Here is a 24,923-nt window from a genome sequence, read left to right as displayed (position 1 = left end):
TACTTGAAAATGGTAATAACACTAGAAATTGTAATAGCATTAGGCCTAACTATCGATATAATAACTCTCCCCACCATTGACGGAATATTCAGGTGTGCCGAATTCTGAACCGCATTATTATTGGTAGGTTTAGGATTAGGGGTGGAGTTAGGATTAGGCAATCAGGAAGCAACTTCAACGAGGGGGGTAATAATTTGGCAGGGAGTCAAAATTCGACAACACCGTGTTTCCATGTTTTCACTGTTAAATGGTGGGGGGCGCTATTACACAACTGAAAGTGTACCGAATCTTCGGATCAAAAGTGATAAAAAGATTTCTTATGCACATTGTAGTCTGAAAAAAAAAAAAGTTATTTTCTCAGCAAGTAGAAACTAAATACATTACAAACACTAGCTGAATCCTTTTAAATGCCTCTCTAGGGCTTTTAGAAAGGGTAAACCTATGAATAGAGCTATGATGCAAGGCAATATGAAGGACAGATGGTGAGACCAGAGTATGCTGAGACCTCCTACTGACAAAAACATGTGAAGTTATTAATTCTAATTAAACTCACATTTGAAATCCTGTCCCTGCTAACTCTGTACACAGGAACTGACCCTGAGAAAACATCCAACATTATATAACAGTGACACATGATTAAAAGATTAATTACAAGACAAAGCAGCTGAAAAAAAAATCCTTTATTTTTTCCATGATCTTTTTTCCATACATTTGTGGTATAATAAATAGACAGGGGATAAAGGCCAATTTCACCAATGTCCCTTGCCGTATCTGAATGATAATGCTTTTCCCCCACACTGCAAACAGATTTTCATAGAATTTACAACCAAAAATAAAAATTAAAGCTTGACACAAGCTGAAAATACTGCCACCAGCTCTCTGCACTCACTGTCAAATAGACCTTTCCGAGCCGTGACACTGTAGCAAATCCTCAGGAACAAAAATATATATATATATATATATTTATATTTATATATTCACAGTTAAAGTATTTACACAAGAATCCAAAGGAAAATGGGCAGAAAAAAAGACGTTTCTACAAGAAACAATCTTTCAAAAGGAAGTACAAATCTGTTATGTACAAGATGCATCATTGTCTTTAAATTAGCTATTCAACCCCTTTTTTTATAATGATCCCTGAAAAATATTCATTTTAAATACTCCATTTGTCGCTCATAAAAGCAGAACGATGCATCATCACTCCCCATCGAGATAAAAAAGCCCCATTCCTTTATACAAACCATCATATCCTGTACAATATAAACATATTTAAAAAGAAAAATAACAAAAAAGCTGGGAGACCTTACCCTGTGACTGATCTAACGTGAAGGACGCGTTCCATAGCTTGGTCTTGTGAGCGCCATTTGGCTTAATGGGGGGTTGGAAGCCTCTAGTGCATTTATTAACATAACCAAATCACAAAGATAAGCACAGTCTCCATGCTGCCTTGCAGACCAGAGAGTCTTCTGCTTTCAAAAAGAAATTTGGCTGAATGAAGCTGTAATAGCTGTTTAAAGATTATGATGGTTAAATACTGAACAGAAGGGTCATCCGAAGTACCAGTGAGCATAGGTCATTCGTACAAACACACATACACACACACACACGAGACAAGTGGAAAAAGGTTTGCCTTTGGAGCCGAGACACTCTGAAGTAAACATTTGGCACTGTATTCGACTTCGTACTTGATTTTCTGTTTCCAGGTTGAAGGACCTAATACTCCAGGGTCTGCTATCTTAAACACCAGTGACACTACTTAGATTAGATGAATTGGTGTCTGGGCAACCTCTTTAAAAAGCATCAGTGCTGTGCGACTGTTACCGCACTCACAGAGAACTAATACTATGAAAACCCATGCTAACTGACCTAAAACCAGTGCAGGTGGATTTTGCCATCTTAAAGTGAACTGGTGGACAAAAGTAGGGACACACGTTTGCAGAATAGCAGCATCATATTGGCGAGATTTGCTCAATAATAGAAAATCCAGCACCAGTGCCTGAAGCCAATTGGATCTCTGCATGTTTATCTGCTGAAATAGTGAGCTGACATGACAAATACAGAATTAATACTAAGCTGTACAGCTTGAGAGTGGAATCTGAATCGAGACGAGCAGCTTTCTGCCTTTACACCTTACAGAAGATAGGGGGTAGCAGACACACTCAAATGAGCAGATTACAGATATGGTTGTAAAAACGGTTTGAATAAATGAAAGAATTAAGTGTAGTGTATTGTTTGATTTGCTTGTGATCCTTTAAAAAAGGTCCAGTCCGTAGGTGTCATATGCAGCGCTGGCTGAAATATTGTAGGAGCGTTTCACTTTGTGTAAATTTGCCTGAGCTTTGGCCCTTTTTCTACTGATTTGTTTTGTGGCCGGCACAGGTGTGCTTTTGTTGAATGTTCTGCAAAGTGAAGACAATTCCCCCGACATTGGTTAGTGTCATGCTGAATGCTAAATCTTCTGGGTTGTTACCCAGTCTGACCATACACTAAACTTCATACTGAATGAATCTTGTTGGGCTTGGAGGACAAGGACAAAAAAAAAAAAAAAAAAAAAAAAAAAAAATGACAGAAGAATTTTGTGCGTGTGGGACAGATATGAGCAGCTTAAAGTGTTCGGGGTCAGAGTTCAAGGGACGGGGAGGTCTCTCCAAACCAAACCGCAGAGGAAAAAGGGACTGACGAGGAGCAGGAGCTCCACAGCAAAGACAAACTGTGCCAAATGGGCAGACGACAAACTTGGGGCCCAAAAATTTTGGGAAAAAATATGTCCATTTCCATAGAGGTCAATGGAAGAGTGGTAGAAAACTCATTTTTTTATGCTTGAAAGAGCACCTGTAATTCGTAAACAATCATGAAAAAGTACAAAAAACAAGTCCCAGACACTTAGCTGCACAATATATCCAGTGGATGTGTTGGATTTCACCCACTATTTCCTCTGTAGCTCCAGAAGACGGGGTGTCTGGTCTTGTGGGGCAGTGCATGTTTTTAACAAAGTTCTCACCTATCCGTTGGGGTTAGTTTAAGGTTCCCCTGCAGTTCTCTGCGCCACAGAGGCATGGGATTTTCTCGTCCTCAATGGGGAACTTGTAGTCGTAGGTGATCTCCTCGTTAACATTTATTGGCTGCCGGGAGTAGATGACGATCTTTTTCTGTGATTCCACAGTGATGACCTTGGCATAACAGTTTGGCTGGGAGACACAAAGGAGGAAATGATCAATATGATTTTCACTTAAAAAAAAAAAAAAAAAATGTACAAGCACATACAAGCACAAAACTCACATTGCAACTATGATTGATGAAGCGGGCGAAGTTGCCACATTTGGTTGCGTCTATAATGGTATCGTGATCCACACGGAACATGTAGCTACTGCCGATGCCCTCATCCTCATAGCGCTTCTCTCGCATGTCTGCAATAACCTGCAAATGGGGACGAGACAGTTACGAACAGACCACACAAAAAGCAGTGATGCTGAAAGTTTGGTTGACTTTACACTTACCTGTCGGATATTCTGGCCGACATATTCGATAACCATCTCATCAGCGGCAATAGGTTCCATGGCGAACAATCCCCAGTCATGAATGTGACTTTTACAGAACCGGATCTTCTTTTTACGGAACTGTGAAAATGTTGTGAGTCATTAGATGTTGCCTTGGCTAATATTTTGATTGGTGATGTTTTCTTCAGATTTTGCTTGTCCTACCTTGAGCTGGTTGAACTTGAGGAGGTCACTGTCGCAGCTGAAGGACGACAGCAGGCGGCGCTGTTCAGACCGTCGTTCTGAACCTGCCCTAGTGGACACTTGGGGCTGTGCTGGAATACTCTTCCCCTGAAATCACACACACACAAACAATCATGTCAGGGCCTTCAGGAAGCCAGCTTAATGAAGTATTGATTGGGAGTAAACTTCAGTATTTTATCACTGCAGCTTACCTGAGTGTCCACATCAGGCTCTTCAGACTGCAGGCGTGAGCTGTCCAGGTATTTCAGTTTGTCTTTCTTGTCGATTTTATAGTAGCCCTCGCTGCGGGCGCAGCCTGTGACATGGTCCCGTAGACCATCCTCTTTCCGCTTCTTCTTCACCCCTGATGCACTGCCCATGTTGGTAGGTTCAGAGGAGTCAAGGAAATACAGCTTTCTTTACAGGAACAGATATGTCTCCACATAACAGGTTTGCAAATACTAGTAAATAACATTAAAGCATATGTAATTATTTTGTTACTAGAATACTATGTCTAAGTAAGTTATTCACAAAAAATGTTAAAAAACACTGTGGTGCTATTTCGGATGTGAAAAATAACAGATTTCTCAACATCAACTTAAGAAAAGCAATTAAATTCTGCTACTCTGTTTAGTGCTACTCCACTGCTACTCCAGGGGTGTAGAATTTGTGCCCCTAGTGATTTTGCAACGGGTTCAAGTCGGAAATTCACTGCATTGACCAACAGAAAGGCACTGTATGATGTATGAAGCACAGCTCATACATCGCTACACTATTGATAATAGACAGTGGACCTTTATTTGTGTGTTAAATTTCGCTAATGTAACCACACCTTAAAACTGAAGCAGTAAAGGATATGAGGATGGTGGACCCAGAGGGTGTCGTTGAGCCAGTCGTTGCCATTGTCCTGCTGAAGCATCTTGTCGTAAGTGATCTTAAGGTATCGGATGTCCTCCTCGTCAATGCCATCATTCCAGATGTCATACAAGATGGTCATCTCCTCAAAATCTGAACGGGGCAAGAAGCTGGGGCGGCGCGGTGATGTTACAGGGGAGTGCATGGACAACAACAACTCCTGCCAGCCCCGCCTCTGTCGGCGCGTCTTCTGAACAGGTTCCTCAACGTAATTCACCCTGTCTTCCACCTCAGGTATGACTCTCTGGGCTTGGTTGTCCTCTTCCTCCATGGCTGTGGAATCACCATCTTCACCTTTGAAGGTCTCCGAATGGTGGTCTGGGTACATGTCATTTACTGGTAGGTCTGGAGGTAAGGAGGCCACCATTGGAGTTGGAGGCTCATCAGAGTCTTGAGAGGCCTCAATAGGCTCCTTTTTAACCTTGGGACGTCCTGGTTTTCTCTTGGTTGGAGTAGCATCTAAGGGCACAGGAACATCTATCATTGGCACAGGTAGATCTTTTGGAGCAGCAGGAGAGGAAGTCTCTACAGAAGTGGGAGAGGAGCCTTGGGGAGGCAGAGCTGGCTCCTGAAGTGAAGCAGCAGGAAGGGGAGGACCAGGGAATGGGGAAGAAGCTGCATTGTTAGGTAGGCTGGCCTGGGGAGAGGCACTGAGTTGAGGCTCTTTAAAGAGAGACTTCTCCTCCAAGCTCTCAGACGAGGCCTTCCTGTGAATGGGAAGGCCTGCAGATAAAGCAGCAGAGTCAGGGAAAGCTGGGGTGAAAGTAAGGTCTCTACCCGGAGTCCGAGGGATACCAGCGCTGAGGACAGGGGATTGAGCAGGGTAAGAGAAAGGGCTGCCGGGAATATGCGGCGAGCTCAAGCTATTACCTGTTAGTGGAGCGTCACTACCTGGTGTGACAGGAACCGTATCAGTGCTCTGAGACTTGCCCAAACCCCGGGGCCTGTCCATAAGGTCTCTCCCCGGTGTGCGTGGGATGTCCTCTTCCGTAGGCAACCGCCCACGGACAGGCATATCCGGCAATGCTTCACGGGGTGGCAGAAGGGATCGTGCTTCAAGGGCATGATTGGGGGGAAGTGGAAGGTGCATGGAAGGTGTAGGAAGAGACCGAGGGATTGCAGCCTCTGACTCTAGGGGAACTGGGCCATCACGACCAGGGGTTCTGGGGATGTCTTCTGCAGGGATCTTTGGTCGGGTGTCCTGATCACCATCTGCAAACGAACCTGTTGGGGTGGGTGGCCGCAAGCTACCGACATCATCCAGGTTAGGTTCAGCTTTGGGCAATGGAATATTGACCTCCAAATCGATGTCAGGTTCATCAACTGAAAGAGATAACAACCAATCATGATCTGACCTCATCAACACACAATTCTCAACTGCTATAGGAACATCGAGCTAAAAAACAGTCAAGAGTCTGACCTGGCAATCCTTTGGGCGATGGGGGCCGCAGGTCATTAATTCCAGGCTTGATTGAGCTCACCATACCATGTTTGTTATCGATCTCTGCCTTGTCTAACGCCTCCAGTCTGCTCAACTCGCTTGGTTCATCTTCTGGTGGTGGTCCTGTGGGGGTACTGGGGGATTTTACATCAACATCCTCTTCTTCATTAGAGGACGACGATGAGGAAGATGAAGATGACGATGAGGTTTGTGCATCATCTTCGTCTTCATCCTCTATTCCCACTGCCTGCTCTTCTTCTTCCTCTTCTTCCTCTTCCTCCTCCGAACTCGATTCATAGTCGGACGAGCTGTCACTCCCAGAGGAATCAGAATCAGATTTGGAGGACGATGAGCTAGAAGCTTCTGAGGGAGGAAAAATGGTGAAGGTCATTACCTCAGGCCCATTACAGTGTCCACAAGGGCACAATATTCATCAACCTCACGCCATTAATAGTCATTACCGTCATCTGATGAGTCAGATGATTCACTCTCGCTGGAGTCTGATTTGCTCTTCTTTTCGTCATCTTCCTCGTCCTCCATATCCTATGAAGGCAAGAGGTTTTTTTTTTTTGTAATGTTAGGCTCAAAATAACTACACATGATTTATTACTGAAAGCTATCACAGACGCCAATTACGTTGGTCAAATTCTTGATTATCAGTCCTTTTATAAACTGTTAAAATAGTACTATTACTTCCCCCTTTCGAAGTACTGTGGATTGGTGCTCACCTTGGCAGAGGACAGCCTCTCAGAGGCATCTTCCACTGGTTCCTCTTCATGGTCTGAAAGCGATGACTCCTCTTTACCGGAGGTTTCCTCCTCCTCCTCGCCTTCGCTGTCCAGCTCCAGAGGCCTGGCTGGCCTACGCTTGGCAGAAGAACCACTGCCATCCGTTCTTGATCCGTCCATGCGAAGATCTGTTCTTTCTGATTCTGAGAAGCGACCTTACCGAGTTAGTTTATAGAAATGGCATGAAATGATTTAAAGCATTTGAAGATCAGTAATCTGCTAAATTAACTGGGTATGTCAAGCACACACCCTCATCTTCCAGCTCATCATCGACAGGTGTCGATGGTCGCACCCTCTTGTTGTCATTAGTGGATGTTGGCTCAGGGGGTTGTTTCCTTTTAACCTGCAAAAAAATGAGTAGCAATTGATAATGAGCAACTTAAAAGTACAATGGCACACTAACAAAAAAAAAAAAAACAAAAAAAAAAACAGGATGGTAGTTTGGTACCTTGAAGGACGGTAACCGAATGGCACCACGCAGTCCGATGCTGAGACCCATTCCCTCGAAGCCCAGACTCTCAACCTTGTTCCAGTTTTCCAGTAAGCTAGAGGATATAGTCTCTTTGGGTTTTGCCCGTTCTTTCTCCTCTTCTTTGCCCTCACCTGTCTTCACAGGTGTAAGTGTAGCCTGCAGGTACAGAAATATGATGACATCAGATAATTTTGTTAGTATAATAACATGTCCTCAGGTTAAACAGTTCCATCATTTGAAAACTTAACAAGCAATGGTTTTCCTTTTGACTAATTGTTCCAAAACACTTTGGAACATTCAGTTCTGTTATCAGCGATCATATCATTTAGAGCAAGATTAAAATAAAAAAATAGTTTCCTAAGTTTGTCTACTATTATCTGTCCCCAAAATATTTTTTTTTTGCTTGTCAAAATAAATAGGGATGCACCGATCCGCCTTTTTCCGCTTCCGATACCTGGGATTCAGTATCGGCCGATACCGATCCGATCCGATATTCAAGTAATAATAAAAAAGTGCTGAATTACCTAATAAACTGTATGCCTCACTTAGGGCTGTGACGGTCGGCATGACAACCGCGCCACCGCGGTCGTAGAGTGTCACCGGCGGCAGTGTGACGTGTATATATCGCGTTAACCGAAAATTTTCCGTCATTGATGGAATTTTTTTTAGCAGTGATGGAAAAAATCTGCAGCCTGTCCGTCATTTTGACAGATTACTGAGGCTGATGTTGCTTGTAACTGTAATTCTCACCCCTGTCCAGTTGGTGGTGAATGCGCTCCAGTGTGGCAGCAGAACGCGAGTTCAGTCTCCAGAATAAAATTAAAACAATGTGTTTGATTACACGCACCCAGTTTGTCCATTTTATTATATATTATAATACTTATACTTACATAATTAAGTTTCTAATCCATTTCGTTTTGTTTTGTTTTAAATAGTTCGTTTTATTTTTCTTGCTGCTGACTATAAGTTTATGGTCAACGAATGGCTTTTCTGAGGTATACCTGACATTGTTTGCAACACTGATTGAACTGACGTGATAAAGATTTCGGTAAGCTACTGCAACTTTCAACATATTTTTTTGATTTTCATTCATGTTTATTTCCTTCTGTAAAGTAGTTAAGAGGAAGAGATGATCGCGTTCACTCACGATCCTCAAAAAGTGTTCAAGATGAAAACTGAAAAGTGACGCAGTCTTTAACTTTCTTTCCATAATACTTTCTTTTCATAATATAAATAAATGCATAGCCTAGGCCAATTTGTTTATCCTATAAGTTTGTGAATAAATATGAAAATGTGGACGAAATCAGAAGCTATTAAATGTCTTATCATTAAAATATAAAAATTAAAATGATGCATGGTAATAATTATGACGGTATTTTTACGATCCTGTCGGTCAAAATGACGGCGAAAGTCTAACGCAAGCCCATATATCGAAAGTCTAGTGCAAAATAAACAGGAGTCCAGCTGATTCCTTCATCCATGACTCATGGCTTGTTTTTCATGAATGTTTGAGTCATATAACATAAACTAAATATATTTATATATAAATATAGGATATACTATAAAATTAAAAGACATTTCTTTTAAATTTATAGCGGAGTTTTTTTTTTTTAATGAGGCAGCAACATATGATAGATAGGACAGAACAAAAATGCTATAAACAATCTTTCATTGCGCAAAAGTATATGAACGGCTCCCATACAGAGCGGCACAAAGCGCTTATGCGCATCCTGTGTGCAGGATGATGCGCTTGAAGCATCATGGAGTCACAGCGCGCAATGGCAGCGCTTCGCATTGAAAATTTCAAAGCACAAAGTGAAGATATATTGATGCGTATTGTATTACTGGTATCGTTATCTACAGATGAAGTATAATAATAGAAACACTGATTCATCTTGGAGAGAGTTTCATTGTGTTGACTGTTGTAACCGAACGCGACACGCAGTTTGAATGCTGAATTGAGAATGACTGACAGCCGTAGCGGAGGGAGGCATTTACGTGAACTTTAATTTAACGACTTAAATATTTATCTGTACCTCAAATTAAACTATGGAATGGCTTCAGAACACCTGGAATATAGTGCACAGAATCTTTATGGTGCTTTTTAATGTTTTTGTGCCTTTTGTGGAGCTTAACAAGAACACAGAATAGTACACGCACAGTATCGGATTTGGATCGGTCCCGTCCGGCCGATACCCGATCCGGCAAAAATGGCAGTATCGGAGCCGATACCCGATCTGAATATCGGATCGTGCATCCCTAAAAATAAATGAAAAGCAATAACTGGGTATTTATAAGTTTAAATAAAACCTTAAATAATATTTTTTGGAACAGCATTCTTATTACATGCTAATCTAATCTACTGCATACACAAATTAATAATTGATACAGGTCAAAAACATTACTTTGTTGACACTAATAACATTCTTGCTACCAATCAGAGATGGGTTTGTCACATTTCGTTCTGATATATCACTGCAGTTCAAAAACATTTAGGCTGAACGTAACATGATCCAACACTCTAAATGACTTCTTGTCCAACACTCCAAATAAAGGGAAACGATACTTATAAAAGTTACTTATCAACCTGACAGTCAATAGCTTGAAAAACAAATTTGCTGCATTTGTTATGCTTCATTTACAAATGTATTTACATTTCCGGCACCGTGTATCATGTAACATTTAAAACAGGCCTGAGTTTGTGGAATGGTGCTTACCTTAGCCGATCGCTCCTGTTTGTCCCACCACTCATCAAACGCCCTGAAGGCCACCACCTCCACCATCTTACGGTTGAGATCTCTTTTCATGATGGCCTTCAGCTCTTTGACAATAACCATAAGCACTCCATCCACGGTGGCTTTGTGTGGGTCTTCCTTTTGGGGCTCATAGCCTGGAGGGGGAACAGCAGGGTTGAACTTGGGCATGTTGGGTAGGGGCCAGGGTTGCCCATGCCCCACAGTGCCTGCAGGGGCACCAACCATAGACAGAGGTGGATATGGGCCCCCGAACTGCATGGCGGCGGCAGCAGCTTCGCTGATGAAGTGAGGGTAAGGGTACGGTCGCTGGCTCTGCGCCATGCGACTTAGCATCTGAGTCTGCATCTGAAAGGACATGTGAACGCTGCCCCACTGTGGTAAGGAGCTCATCAGGTCCACCTGCATAATGGGCATCATGCCAGGGGGGTAATGGGCCAACGGGTGTAGCATCGGATGGGGACCCACTCCAGGTGGGCCAGCCATGTGCGGAACGGATGAATGGGGTGGAAGAGGAGGCGGCGGCAGAGGGAAGCCCGCTTGTGGAGGGGGCAGTGGGGGGAACCCTGGCGGGGGCATGGGAATTGTCTGCATCGGAGACACCGCAGAGTTGACCACAATGCTTTTGGCACAGTCCCCGCCTGTGATCGGTGTGCCAGGCATCTCATCATCAGAAATCTCCATGTCTTCACCTGATGACTGATGGCCCTGTGTAAAAAAAAAAAACAAAAAAAAACACAAACATCTTGTGTTAAGCCCTGGGTATACTTTGTTTTTTTTAAGCATACGCTAGTGTACGTGCAAAGTCGAACACACAGCCTTGCAAAGTATACTTCATTTGACTCGTACGCGTACACAGGCCTTCGACACATGCACAGTTTTGAGCAATCTCTTGCCACGAGTTAGAACCCATGTAAACATCTTTGTATTCTTTCATGCTAGAGTTGTACAAATGAGGGGACTTTCTAACCTCTTCACACAATCTCTCGTCTTTGTAGGCCTCTATCTTTGCTGTAGCTTGCATGCGTTACGGTCTGTTCTGTTTATGCAGTTTTTCTTTGACTATCTTGTGAATCGACGCCCCCAGGGCACCTTTGCCACCTTGTGGATAAACTAATTACTGCAAAAAAAATTAAATGCTTATGTGCGACCTGTGTGTACAAATACGCAAGGTTACAAAAACTCCGGCGGTGCGCATACGCACATACTCTTTTGATGACGAAATTCACGTCACGCGCACTGTACGCTGACCCTCGCATACGTGTAAAAAGTGAAGTATACTTTGGGCTTTAGAGCACAGACTAGGGGAGATAAACACAATCTATGGTCTATATTACTTTTGGTTTGACAACTATTGTGCAACTATGAACAGATCCTGAATTCTTAACTTTCTTCCCTTATTTAACTTGATCTGGAAATAATATTACAATAAAGTTCTCTTGCTATTTGTGAGCATAATATTATTTATATGACAAATTAAAGGGATAGTTCACTCAAATGAAAATGTTATCATCATTTACTCACTCTCAAGTTGTTCCAAACCTGTATGAATTTCTTTCTTCTGCTGAACACAAAAGAAGATATTTGGAAGATAGTCGGTAACCAAACAGTTGATGAGCCCCATTGACTTCTATAGTATTTTTTAAGTCAATGGGGCTCATCAACTGTTTGGTTGCCCATATTTTTCCAAAGAATCTTCTTTTGTGTTTAGCAGAAGAAAGAAACTCACAGGTTTGGAATAACTTACAGGGTGAGTAAATGATGACAGAATTTTAATTTTTGGGTGAACTATCCCTTTAAGTGACAAGCCAGTGTTATTTTAGTATTGTTTATATTCTATTATAGTCTTTATTAATATTCAGAATTAGTTTTAAATATATTTTTATTTTATTTTTAGTAACTTTGGTACTTCAACTTATTTTAGTTAGCTGCAGCTTCATTTCAATTACCGAAAATGATTTTCTTGATACTTGCATTTAACAATTAAAGCTTTGAAAAGCAAAAGTAATAATATTGTCTTGAAACACATGATTACAGGCAATTTGAATGTAGGAACCCAAACACTTTCAGATATGACATATTTCTTGTTGAGCAATGGTTTTGGAGATTTAATAAGAACAGCACTATCCTGATGTTCCAGCTTTTAAGCAGGAAGTAAATCACAAAAGTGAGCTAACGGCTGTGCATTGTTTCTCATGTTGTACTACGTGTAAGAGGAAGTGAAAGTGTGTTGCACATGAGCGGCATCCACAGTAGGATCATATTTCATGGGTTTGCCGTACAGAGCTGGGGGCTGTAATGCAAACAAGTTAATTTACAAGACAGAGCCTCATTATGCAATGAACGTTTACGTCCTTACTGCAGACGGCCAAGATTCTCACATTTTTCCATGGAATGCAATGCTTCTTAGACTATTTGGTACAGATTAACATGTAGGACTTAAACTGTGCCAGGCTGAACTTTCTATTTTTCAGCGTGCTGCTGAAATGTCACAAACAGTTGAGTTGCAAAATCTCAAGCAAACAGTGATGCCAAGAAGTCTCTCGCCTAGACCTATAAGCACCACAAAACATTGCACACTGGAATCTAAATGAAAATGAAATGAAGAAGAATAAAATAAACATGCTACGTCTGTGAGATTTTAAAACAAATAGAAAAGAAAAAGAGGATACAAAATCTTGTTTCTGCAGCCAGATTGCACAATTTCTTCTTTTGCTAAAATGTGAAACAAAAGGGAAAGTAAAGAGCCTCTTTAAAGGAAGATGTGTACGGTTCCTCCTACATTTCTCCTGGGTCCTGAAACCCTCCATACACCAATTCATAATATCATATTTATCAACACATCAAAAGCCTTCAAGCAGTTAGCTACACTACAAAGTACTAGCAAACAGTAGCTAACTACACTGAACCCATTTAGGGGCAATATCTTTAAAAAAAACAATATCACAGTATATGTAAATACTATAGTAAATAGATCATTTATTTTTGCAATCTGGCACAAAAGTCAAAAACAGCACTAAACAGCAGCATTTAACTTAATATTTTACTACAAATTTGTCAAATAAAACAGCTTAAAAAACAAATAACTGATTTATTGTAACTTATGAATCAGTTCAATGTTTTTCGCCCCCGTCTGAGCAAACTAATTCAATAAAACTTTATTACTTGAAAAAGGGGACATTTCAGGAGAGTCCACTTGATAACATCTGTTAATGTAGCCGTAAAGCTGTGTGCAATACAAAGTGCTAAACAAGCATTTTGCTGCTACTCGCTGAAAAAAAGCTGAAAAAACTGTCACACTATCAAAAGCTGTAGTTAGGCTAGAAACATCGCTACTTAGTTACAGTTTGAACTAAACTGAATCAACACTGAACTGACTTGAGCTAAATAATAACACTATTATATTCTGTAGAGCTGCTTTTTTGTTGAATTTGCTTCATGACTAACAAACTAACACTGAACTAAACTGAGCTAAATAATGACATCTTTTTTATAGCTGTTGTACACTGTTTCAAAACTGAAGAACTTTGCAACATTAAAGGATTAGTTCACTTCAGAATTAAAATTTCTTGATAATTTACTCAGCCCCATGTCATCCAAGATGCTTATGTCTTTCTTTCTTCAGTCGAAATTAAGGTTTTTGAGGAAAACATTCCAGGATTTTTCACTTTGTTTCACTTAGTCTTTGCATGTTCACTTTGTAAACACTTGCTCAGTACTTCCTCCTACGTCACATGTGACCTTTCCACCATGATTACGTAATGCGTGGCACATCGCAGAGCTAGTGCAAGATGAGCATTTGTGGTTAAAAAGTATATAAATTATGTTTTTTAGAAAATGACATTGTTTCGCTAGATAAGACATTTATTCTTCGGCTAGGATCGTGTAGAACCTTTTGAAGCTGCACTGAAACTGCAATTTGGACCTTTAACCCTTTGAACCCTGTTGAAGTCCACTATATGGAGAAAAATCCTGGAATGTTTTCCTCAAAAAAATTTCTTTTCGACTGAAGAAAGAAAGACATACATATCTTGGATGACATGGGGCTGAGTAAATTATCAGGAAATTTGAATTCTGAAGTGAACTAATCCATTAATATGGTTATTTTCTTGTTTATTACTGTGAAGCTGCTTTGAAATAATCTGTATTTTATAAAGCGCTACATAAATAAATGTGACTTGACTTGACAGTAAAGATCAGATAAAAGTAAAGATAGAGTGCATCCCAGGGCTTACCGTGTCCATTTTGTCTATGGGCGTCCGTGGTTCTCCCACACTGCTTTTACTGTGCATGTTGCAGGGCGACATGGCCCTTGAGTTCGTCAACAGGGAAGCAGTACCAGGGATAGGTTCGTCATCATCGGAATCAGGAAGCGGGGTAGGGCTGATGTCCTCCAGGCCGGTGCTTGAAGGCCGCGAGAGCCGCTGGGGCGGGATGGGGGAGAGCTGCGAGGACGATGAGGAGATAGGGCTCCCGTCCATGCGCACCTCAGCGTCCGAGTCTCCACGCTCGTTCAGGAAGGGCTTAAGGAGCATTTCTATGCGGGAGTCCAGGCTGTTGCGTTCGGACTCTTGGGTGGGGGTGCACAGCGACGGACAGGGCTCTGGCGTGGAGGGAGGAGGCGTAGCTGGTTGGGTCTCTGGCGCAGGGGGAGGCTCGGGGATTGGCGGAGTCGCAGGCCTGTCTCTAACAGGCATGAAGTCGGCACTCGGGGGAGGCGGGGCTTGAGGAGCTCTCCTATAATCCACTTCCCGCTGAACAGGCTGGTGGAAAGAGGGCTCCGTGTGAGGGTAAACTGGGGGCATTGGCGGCTGATAAGGAGAGAAAGCAGTTTTGAAATTTGCACTGGCTGGTGGCGGTGGCGTGTGAGCAAAAACAGGCGACGGAGGCTCGGGCGGCTGATGTTGCTTAAAACTGGGTGGTTGCTCTGCATTGCCACGGTGCGCCCCTCCTGTGCCGTGGACGTAGTGTCTTTCTGGTCTGCGGTTGTAGGCGTCCTGGAATTTGGTTTCATGTCTCCGCGCCTTGTAGCCTCCCGAGGATTCCGCACGGTTCGGTTGGAACGCCGGCGTGCCCTGCCTGCTGGAGTAGCTGGAGTCCTGAGAGAACGGGGTGCCTGACGGGCGTGGGGTGTGCGGGGTGCCCTGGGACTGTGGCGTATCCTGCCTTAGGCTGGAGTAGGCCGTATCCAGGGACATGGGTGTGTTGGTACCACCCGGCGTGGCTGTGCCCGTGACTGCAGAAGAACTGCCTTCGAGCAATCTTCGCGAGGGCTCGCATGCCTGCGGACACAAATGCGCGATGAGACCAACACGTTTGTTTCTGAATTTCACAGTGCAAACTTTCTGCAAACAAAAGCACAGGCCAGTTCTACTGGCATTAACAATTAGCATGCTAATCAAATACATTGTATAAACATTAGTTAATGGCACTCTCTGTTTTTATATGGCCCCACTGTGTGATAATGGCCAGAACTGAGGGGGAGCCGTTCAAAGTGCAATAATAGTGTGCAGCTCTCTGCTGGTAGCAGTTATTAGGTGCATTTCAGTTGGTGTCCATTTAACCACCTGCTGAACTGATAAACTGGATTAGAGATAAAGACTTTCTGTTGGAGAGGGACTTGCAGCATGTTATACAGTGTGCTGGTGTAAAATACCATTTGTATTAGAATTCTGTTAACTAATAGATAAAAATTAATACTCGTCATGACACAAAGGATTATTTAAAAACAAAAATGTCAAAACTCCACATTATAAAAACTATTATTATTATTATTATTATTATTATTAGGATCACATTAGCTATTAAATAATGAATACAAATATAGACAAAGAAACTACAGTAATATTTTGTATGTGAAGTTTCCTTCTGTTCTAAATGACAAGAAAATCTACATTGCATCTTAAATGGTTTTACATTTTAAATCATTCAATTGGTCTATAGAGTATTAAACTATGATATTTAGAAATAATATATATATATATATACACACACACCCGTTCAAAAGTTGGTAAGATTGGTAAGATTTTTAAAAGAAGTTTCGTCTGCTCACCAAGGCTGCATTTGTTTAATTAAAAATACAGTAAAAACAGTAATATTGTGAAATATTATTACAATTTAAAATAACTGTTTTCTATTTGAAAATATTTTAAAATGTAATTTATTCTTGTGTTTCAGCAGTGTCTGCAGTGTCACATGATCCTTCAGAAATCATTCTAATATTCTGATTTGCTGCTCAAGAAACATTTATTGTGTAAAATTTTACAAAATATTTGTACAATTTTTTATTTTCAGGATTCTTTGATGAATAGAAAGTTCAAAAGAACAGCAATTATTTAAAATATATTCTTTTGTAACATTATAAATGTCTTTACTGACACTTTTGATTGATTTAATGCATCCTTGATGAATAAAAGTATTAATTTCTTTAATTTCTTTTCAAAAAAATAAAAACTCTTACTGACCCCAAACTTTTGAACAGTAGTGTGTGATGTTACAAAAGCTTTGTATTTCATATAAATGCTGTTCTTTTGAACTTTCTATTCATCAAGAAATCCTGAAAAAAAAAAAAAAAAAAAAAAAGGTACACAACTGTTTTCAACATTGATAATAATTAGAAATGTTTCTTGAGCAGCAAATTAGCATATCAGAATGATTTCTGAAGAATCATGTGACACTGAAGACTGGAATAATGATGCTAAAAATTCAGCTTTGCATCACAGAAATAAATTACTTTGTAAAATATATTCAAATAGAAAACAGTTATTTTAAATTGTAATATTATTTCACAATAATACTGTTTTTACTGTATTTTTAATAAAATAAATGCAGTCTTGGTGAGCACATGGAACTTCTTTAAAAACATAAAAAATCTTACCAATCCCAAACTTTTGAAAGGTAGTGTACATACATACATACATACATACACATATATATATATATATATATATATATATAACAGTCTAACTTTTTTTGTAGTAAACTGAACCAGTTAATTGATTTTGAACTGTTTGAACAAAACATTTGAATAAAATTAATCTGGCTGCCTAAAGCTACTTGTAAGGGGGGACATTTCAGGACAATACATTTATTGCGGTTCTGTTCAGGCATAAAAAAAACTTAAATACCATCTTTAAAATTTTAACTGTTCCAATATTTTCTATAAATAAAGTCACATGTAATGGCATAATGTTTGGTTTTTACCAGCAGGGCTTCAGCCAAGCTGCGTGGAGAAACTTCACAGGCTTCTTCACCACCAACTGGAAGAGTGAGCGGAGTATAACTTCCATTGATCAGACGCTGTAAGTACCTTTGGCGATTTTCACCTAAACAAATGGATGAGAACGCATATTGATCAATGAAACACAATGTCGGGCTACATCTAAAAGAAATACACACATTTTATTTATTAGTTGCATTACAATCTAAGAAAGAAAGATGTTTTTAATGTTGTCAAAAGAGCATTATTACAAAAAAATTACTTTAGTGTCAATCTTACTAGAAAAGTGCTATTGCCAAATACTACTGACAAGTAATCTCACTAAAGGATAAATTACTAAAACAATTAAATGTTATATAAAATGTTAAATAAAATGTTATGTTTATATGTTAAAAATGTTTAATAAAATAGGTTTACCACTTACAAATGTAAAATATATTGTTCATATACATAAACATAATTTATATGTACACATCAAATATGAAAATGACAGTATAATGTATGAAATGACAGCACTTTGTATTCACGTGACTGATGAACAGTTGAAACGGTACTGTCTCTTTAAGAGAGGGGAAAACCCACTACAGCTGTCATCCTGCCTTGAGGATCTCATTTTTACAAAGTTAATGACAATTCAGTGTGCTCGACATTCAGTAATAAGTCTAAACGAAGAGTTTAACGTTAAAAATATTTTCAGATGCAAAACTATTGTTTTAGTCGTGGTTAACCAGCTCCTATATCTTCTAAAACATATATATTTTACATATAAATACTCCAGCGTCTGTTCTCATATTATATTGTTTTAAAACAACTGCCATTTTGCTTGTAACTACAGCTAAATATTTAGTTAACAGTTAAAATGCATCTTTTTTTCACGTAAAACATCAAAGCAAACACATCAGTAAATCCCTCAGCCGCTGACATGCCGTTTGGAGTGGTTACCAAGCAACCAACGTAAATTTTCGCACGTGACATGATGTTACAAACAATCTATTAAAAAATACAAACACATGTGGCATTTTAGTCAGATAACATCCCACCGATAATAATAATAATACAGCTATACATCTCCAGTTAAATATTTTAACATTTAATTCATCCTTACCTTTAGGGTCCAACTCCACGTGAATGATGTTGCCCATGACAGACGTGTTGTGCAGGTTCTGGACAGCATCTTTCGCCGCTTTGACGGTTCCGAATACAACTTTAGCAATTCCGAGATGTTTTTTGTTCTTCGGATTGTACAAAATCTCCACCTCCTCAATATCGCCGAATTTCTTGCACATGTCAGTGAGGAATCCCTCTCTGACGTTGTCGTTGAGTTTGGCAAACGTGACCTCCTTCGGGGGCACGCGACCAATATAACACTCATCGATCTGTGGAAATAAAACGATTATTTGAAATAAAACGTTTTTTTGTAGTTATTCAAAATGGACCGACTGTCCTGAACGAACTGAATGAAAGCGCGTGCCTCTCATATCGTTGAAAACTGACCGTTAAAACACTCGTTTTTGAATTCAAAAGCGAAAAACACATTAGATAGTATGAAATGCCCTGTGAACGTCAAACGTCTTGCAGTTGGTTACTTGAAAACAGTCAAGTCATATTCACACATGTGTCAGGGGGTGTGACTGAACTACCTTAAATTTAGGAACCGGGAGATCAGTCTCCTTGTACTTAGTCCACAGACGACCGATTCTCGGGTCTCGGACGATGTCCACCGGTGGCATTCCGGGGTTCTGCAAACAAACACACACACATTTATAAACATTTTACGCAAGTAAGAGTGTACTTTACACTGTCAGCTCAAACTGGTCACGTCGCTGTCAACACAACAACGAGAGTTGGTTTCACTTGTTTAGTTTTTTTTTTTTTTTTTTAACAAAAAAAAAGAGTGGTCAGTAATGAAAGTTTGGCAGCGTTGAAACTCTTTGACGTGCTGTGTCAGGTGTTTACAACGCCAGTGATATTATATATCCATTCAGCGCGACAATACACGGGTCGGTGTATCCGGTTGTGGCCGTTGTAACGACTCGTTCAGCTCACCGGCATGTTGAAGTGCAGTCCATCGTAGCGATACAGTTTGTGCGATCCCTTTTTCAGCGCTGGGTCAATAATCAACTTGTAACTTCTCCAATGATGACTTCGTTTCTCTCCCGAACTGCAGATAGGATGGCTGTTCTCCATTCCGTTCGCCAAACCTAACGAAGAGATGACAAAAACACAAAGTACGCTTCATAATACTGACACCGCAGAGATTGATAATTGCACACAAACAGTACGTTGCAGAGATCGGGGGGTTTGAAGCTGTGCCCGAAACAGACATTACAGAGGAAGAAAAAAAGAGAAAGCTTACTTGAACTCTGTCTTCTACCGTGATCTTCATTTAGCTTATTTCTTTCTCCTGGTCTGGACATTTTGTGCCCGATCGAGTAGTTTTATATAAAACGGCTAGATCTTGAACCTTTCGCCGATCACATTACATGATTTTAAAGATACTGCCTCCTTTTTGCGAGCCAACACATATTGTGTGCCTCTAGTCTGGGGTTTCTGTCTCTCCCACAATACACCAGTATCTCAACCTTCCGGCACATTCGACACGCACTTTCGATTTATTTTTCTTAATTGTTTAGTTGAAGCAGTATTTTTGTTTGACTATCAATAAAACATATAAATGGAGATAAGTGTGATAAACGAGTGGGAAGTTGAAATATCTTAAATATCGAGCTGAAAAACGAAGGTTTAGAACGCGTTGAATCTGCACGATAGATTTACATGGACGTTAAATACAAGATGGACATGGAGGAGCAGCGCTGGGGAAGGTTGTTAAAACTGAATTGGGACACGCACTGAAAGCCCAAATGATTTGGTTTAAAAACGAAGTGCAGTTTTGCTTTAATTTAAACAGTTATTCCGGAATATGTTTTAAGTCATGCATTCAGAATGTGTCAGTAAAATGAACTTTCACGAGGGACCCCCTTATAAAAGCAAAGCTTTTCTGTGGTGACTTTTGTTTAAACATCTAACGTTAGTTTTCTTTTTCTTGTTCTAATGCTAGTTGTGGTACATTTTTCAGTCCATTCCCAACATTGTTTGATATTCTGCGGTGCTTGGGCAATTGGCTGGTTAACAGCAGTTCCCTCTCTGGCCAATCAGATTGAAGCACCATGGTAGATTCAGCTATTAGAAGCACAGCCTTCAGTTCTTCCTACAGAGAGCAGAAAGAAGGCTGAATGCAGGCGCAGCCATTTTCTCCTACATTGGGACTCAATGGCCAAAATGGGTTTCCTTTGTTCCTAAAGGGATCTAAATCTTGGTTTCACCAGCCTTTTATGGACTATTTAATACATACAGTGTTTCTGTTTACAGGATCTGAGAAGAAGGAAGATGAAATGTTGGATGATATCCCTTTGACATTTTTAAACTTTTTTTCTCTTCCTGGAAACCATCTTTGTCCCAGCAAACTAGGTCATGGCACACCCATATAACAGCATTTTATTCTTTAGTAAAATGCTACTGAATAAACATTTTGCATTTGGTTATATTATTACTAACTAGAATGTAAAAAAAGAAAGAAAAAAAACAACACATGAAAATAACCAACTGCTTTTAAGGCCCTGCCTTGTTCAGGGCCAAGCATTAATCAATAAGTAAGTTTATCTTTATTGTCTTTGCTTATTTAGCTGCAAAATAAATGTTTTATTGTTAATTAAACTGAGGCATTTTATGTAAATTGACTGAACTTCTATTTCTTTTTGGTTGTTCCCTAAGTGTCATTAGTTTTGAGCCAAGCTTTGTCTTCAGAACATTCAGTTGCATGTTGTTCTTTTTTTAAATATCAATTTAAATTGATTGCTTCTCACATTTCAGCAAACAAGGCAGGCCATAGAGAAAAAGGACGATTGGCCTTTTGCAAAAATGCTGAATCACAGGTATGATTGATAGGGTTTGTGGTTGTTTTAATGCTCACACTGGCTGCGCCTCACTGTTTTTAACCCTACAGCAGTACTGGTATCAAAACACTTTTTTTATTATTATTTTTTATTTATTTTTTAAAGTAAACTGACATTTAAAGAAATTGGTTGAATTCACATCTCTTTCATGACATGCAAACTGGGAATAGTGTATTCCTGATTTTACAATGGAATGGAAATCCCCTGTCAATTGGTATTTTCAGTAAGTGAACACTCACTATATATTTGACCTTGTGCCAAGGGCACACTTTCATTTTATAACACTATTGGTCTCTTAACCGTGTATAGCTGACTTTAGAGATAATGTATAAATAAGACTTTAAACACACATAATTATTAATACACTAACAGAGATATTTACCTTAACATTTTGTTGAAATAATTCTATCAGGCCTATACGATGAAGAAACAGGAACGTTTTCATTCCCATCGTCGGATCCTTTAACACTGGCTTTAAAGAGGGGGTTGGGTTGCAACGCCTAAAAGGAAGAAAACGACAATAACCATTTTTCTGCCTTCGTTTTTCGATATAATTCACCATTTAACACACCAATCTGCGCAGTCTCCAACGAGTGGAGCTGCTGGAAATCTTGAGGCACTTTTAGATATTGCAATATGCAAACAATCCCTCTCTTTCTCTTCCTGAAGACAGAATGACAAGAGAAATTCACTCGCTTGCACTTCATCATCATTCAGAAGAAAGAAAATGTCCTTTTTCTTTTCGAAGGTAATAGTTTATGCGACCTTATTTGACAACATGACTTGGGAATACTGTTTTTAACAGGTAACATTAAAATCATATTTATGTTTAAAACTCATTTTTTAAAATTACGAGTATTGTTTTCCTGTGGGGATAATTGTGAGGATAAAAAGAGATATAAAGGTGTAAAAATCATTATTCTAGACACCTCTCGTTGCTGACCCATGTCCAAAGCGACCTCAGAAATAGCCTGTTGTTTAATGGCTTCTCTGCTGTTCTCATTTTCAACATGGCGTCTTCACAAGGACATCATTGTGGAAAAGAAAGGCTGCTGCGCCATTTATGGGCGAGGCTGTCGGTCGCTGTTTCAGCTGATTCTGCCTTTATACGTGGCAACCATTGCAAACACAAACTGACTAGATGTGGTCAGAGGGGCTTGCTGTTTGAGAAGCGAGGATATTGCACAAACTCGCAGTAATATCTCGTGCGCAACACGCGCCCTCGACGCTGCTGCGCAAGGCGCTGGAAACCCTGTGGCACAAAAAACACACAGCAGTAATCTGAGAGTTTGGACGCATGCCACGGGTCCGGGATGTGACTGCACCCACCTAACCATTTAAGGTCGGAGAAAGACTCTCAAACACTGTGTGGCATTTCAATCAGCAAGTACAAAGGGAATATCCAGTCCTCTGTGCTCTCTCTCTCGTCCCCCTTTCAGAACATTCGGTGCAGTTTATTCGCCAGCCATTCAGAGGATCATTTGACGTGATGCATGCAGGATTGCGCACTACTTAGCTTTCTCAGATCATCTGGTGAATATATCACAGTGTTGCAACACATACCGGTATGTGGTATGCAAATTGTCGTGTTTTGCACAATTTATGGCTATGTAATTTTGTATATGTATCTTATTCCATATATCTTATATGGAGAACGGACAAATTTATTACCCAAGCATCTCATCATTGGAATTTGTCATTGCCTCTGTGTTTTTTTTCTCTTTCCCCTTCTTTCTGTGCGTTTGGGGCGACGCCAGGTCCAATTTATCAACCAGAATGGTATTGCGCAAGGAAACGCACCATCTGTCTTTCGCTTTTAGGATTCACGTTTTTTATTGCATGCATACCAATTCGATTTTGTCTTTCTGCCATAGTCTAAAACAGGACTGGTGTCCGAATATGCCAGAAAAAAAGGACTGAAGACGTGGTGACCACATCGTTTCCTGCCGCCCAGGGCTGAAGTGGGTCATGAGGCCATTTTATGGCACTCGTGTGTTTAATTAGGAAAATCCTCTTTATCTTCGTAACCTGCGAACGCAAGCTGTTTCTAAGGGCTTAAAAGAGCTACAGAGATCTCAGTCGACACCAGTTTATACATTTTATTTGTTGTTGTTGTTGTTAGGCTACTCGATATGCAGACGTGTGCGAAAAGCTTCATTTGTGTTCTGGACAGCTGGATTGGATCCTCGATAAATTTCGACATTCAACTTCGCCATTAAAGCTATTTTAGCTTTAATTAGGCTATAGGGCATTCTTGAAAAGTTAATTCTTGAGATAGCTACTCTTGTTTAAAATTTTTTTTTATATTTATATATATATATATATATTTTAATGTAGACCAAATTCTTGTGGAGACTATAGAAGATGTCTGAAATTTAAATTAAACAGGATTTTTGATGGCAGTAATGTGTAAATTTTCTTTTTAATGTTCCTTTTTTAATCTGAAATCCACTTGAAATCTGAGGAAACACTAAATAGAAACGACGGTGCGCAATTCTCACTGTGGACAATTATTTTAGTAACATTTTACTTTTAACATTTTCTTATTTAGAATTGTGATAAAGATGTATTGTAATACCTATATTTATAGTATGGTAAGTATATTTACAAAGAGATGCTGCACTCACCTAAATGTTTTTTATATTGTAATAAATATAACTTTGTTCTTACGTGCATATTTCGTCTTGTATTTATTGACAGATGTTTAGTTTTATTTCTCATATTTTCCTCATCCTCTCATAATAAGCTGTTTCCTCGAAACGGAGTTGACGTTCTGTTTTAACACTCATTTAGCCTACATTTTTTATTATTTTGCTGTGTGTGAACTGATAAATGACGGAACCCAAAGGCCCATATGGCGGAAAACAGGCACATCCGTTTATCGCTGCTGTAGGCCGCTTTTGTCCTTCGTTATTGGATTAATGCTTCTTGTTTGGTTACGTACCATAATGGCAATCCATATAAATTATGCTATGAGAACATTTGGGCTTTGTAATTAATTTTAGTAGTTCCTCTGTTGCCGTGTTTGGAACCAGTAAATCTTCACAGTTATGTGACGAGAAACAGTCATAACATTGACGCCTCCTATCTGTGAGGAATGAGGGGAAAAAAAGCAACAACCTTTTCTAGTCTCTCATTGGCTGCGATGGTGTGGGCGATACATTAACAGTCACCCATTGGCCATTGGTAAAATAAATTAAGCCAGGTTTGTTATCTGGTTATACTCACTGGAGCCATAAAGAGAATATTAAAGACAATACGTTTTTCATTAAAATGTCACTGTGATTAATTAAGTGCCATGCTAGACGGTCCAGTCAAGTTAATTTATATACTAGGCTATTTATGCATTTCATAAACAAAGACAAAGTCCATTTAAAATCATTTAAGAACACACACATCAAGTTAATAGAGAAATAAAGTTTATTTGTAAACAAATGAAAAATAAACAAGCATAAATTGACATTTAGATCATGATTGCTTTGCATTTTAAAAGTGCAAGTTTGAGCTGAATGCTCATTAATGCTTATTAATATTGAAATGAATAATTTTTAAATGAAAAGTACAATTAATTAATGCATGTACATATCCATCATGGTTTATAGACATATTTTTTTTTAATAAGCAGGTTTACTATAGTTAACTATAGAGACATTAACACATTTC

At 39.7% G+C, this 24,923-nt stretch overlaps 1 protein-coding gene across 3 annotated transcripts; it reads right to left on the bottom strand.

The window, feature by feature from the left end:
• Window positions 1-665: 665 nt before the first annotated feature.
• Window positions 666-22,219, bottom strand: setd1ba (SET domain containing 1B, histone lysine methyltransferase a). Of its 3 annotated transcripts, none has more exons than XM_051911427.1 (19): window positions 22,190-22,219; window positions 21,643-21,760; window positions 19,354-19,508; window positions 18,948-19,046; window positions 18,413-18,683; window positions 17,292-17,413; window positions 14,324-15,370; window positions 10,053-10,796; window positions 7,312-7,491; window positions 7,113-7,206; window positions 6,804-7,006; window positions 6,537-6,618; window positions 6,055-6,438; window positions 4,579-5,957; window positions 3,932-4,108; window positions 3,702-3,827; window positions 3,498-3,617; window positions 3,280-3,417; window positions 666-3,188 (listed from the first exon to the last, which is right to left on the bottom strand). In XM_051911427.1, the coding sequence occupies exons 3-19, from the start codon at window positions 19,492-19,494 to the stop codon at window positions 3,015-3,017; spliced, it is 5,481 nt and encodes a 1,826-aa protein (XP_051767387.1). In that variant the 5' UTR covers window positions 19,495-19,508; window positions 21,643-21,760; window positions 22,190-22,219; the 3' UTR covers window positions 666-3,014. The 3 variants fall into 3 exon arrangements, with proteins under 3 accessions (XP_051767387.1, XP_051767388.1, XP_051767385.1); XM_051911428.1 differs by lacking the exons at window positions 21,643-21,760; window positions 22,190-22,219 and adding an exon at window positions 19,664-20,367 and having other exon boundaries at window positions 4,579-5,093; window positions 5,505-5,957; XM_051911425.1 differs by lacking the exons at window positions 21,643-21,760; window positions 22,190-22,219 and adding an exon at window positions 19,664-20,367.
• Window positions 22,220-24,923: the final 2,704 nt, after the last annotated feature.

The sequence above is a fragment of the Ctenopharyngodon idella genome, chromosome 10, assembly GCF_019924925.1.
Source record: "Ctenopharyngodon idella isolate HZGC_01 chromosome 10, HZGC01, whole genome shotgun sequence".
In the NCBI taxonomy this organism is placed as follows: Eukaryota; Metazoa; Chordata; class Actinopteri; order Cypriniformes; family Xenocyprididae; genus Ctenopharyngodon; species Ctenopharyngodon idella.
Note: the sequence above shows the minus strand (reverse complement) of the source record. Positions and strands in the feature narration are given on the sequence as shown.

What these genes read in the sequence shown, in the direction of transcription:
- setd1ba (XM_051911425.1), bottom strand. Translation starts at nt 19,724, where the DNA reads ATGTCCAGACCAGGAGAAAGAAATAAGCTAAATGAAGATCACGGTAGA. An exon ending in ATCGCCCAAAGGATTGCCAG is followed by an intron (nt 5,958 to 6,054) that starts GTCAGACTCTTG and finishes TATCTCTTTCAG; the next exon opens with TTGATGAACCTGACATCGAT. An exon ending in TCATCAATCATAGTTGCAAT is followed by an intron (nt 3,189 to 3,279) that starts GTGAGTTTTGTG and finishes TGTGTCTCCCAG; the next exon opens with CCAAACTGTTATGCCAAGGT.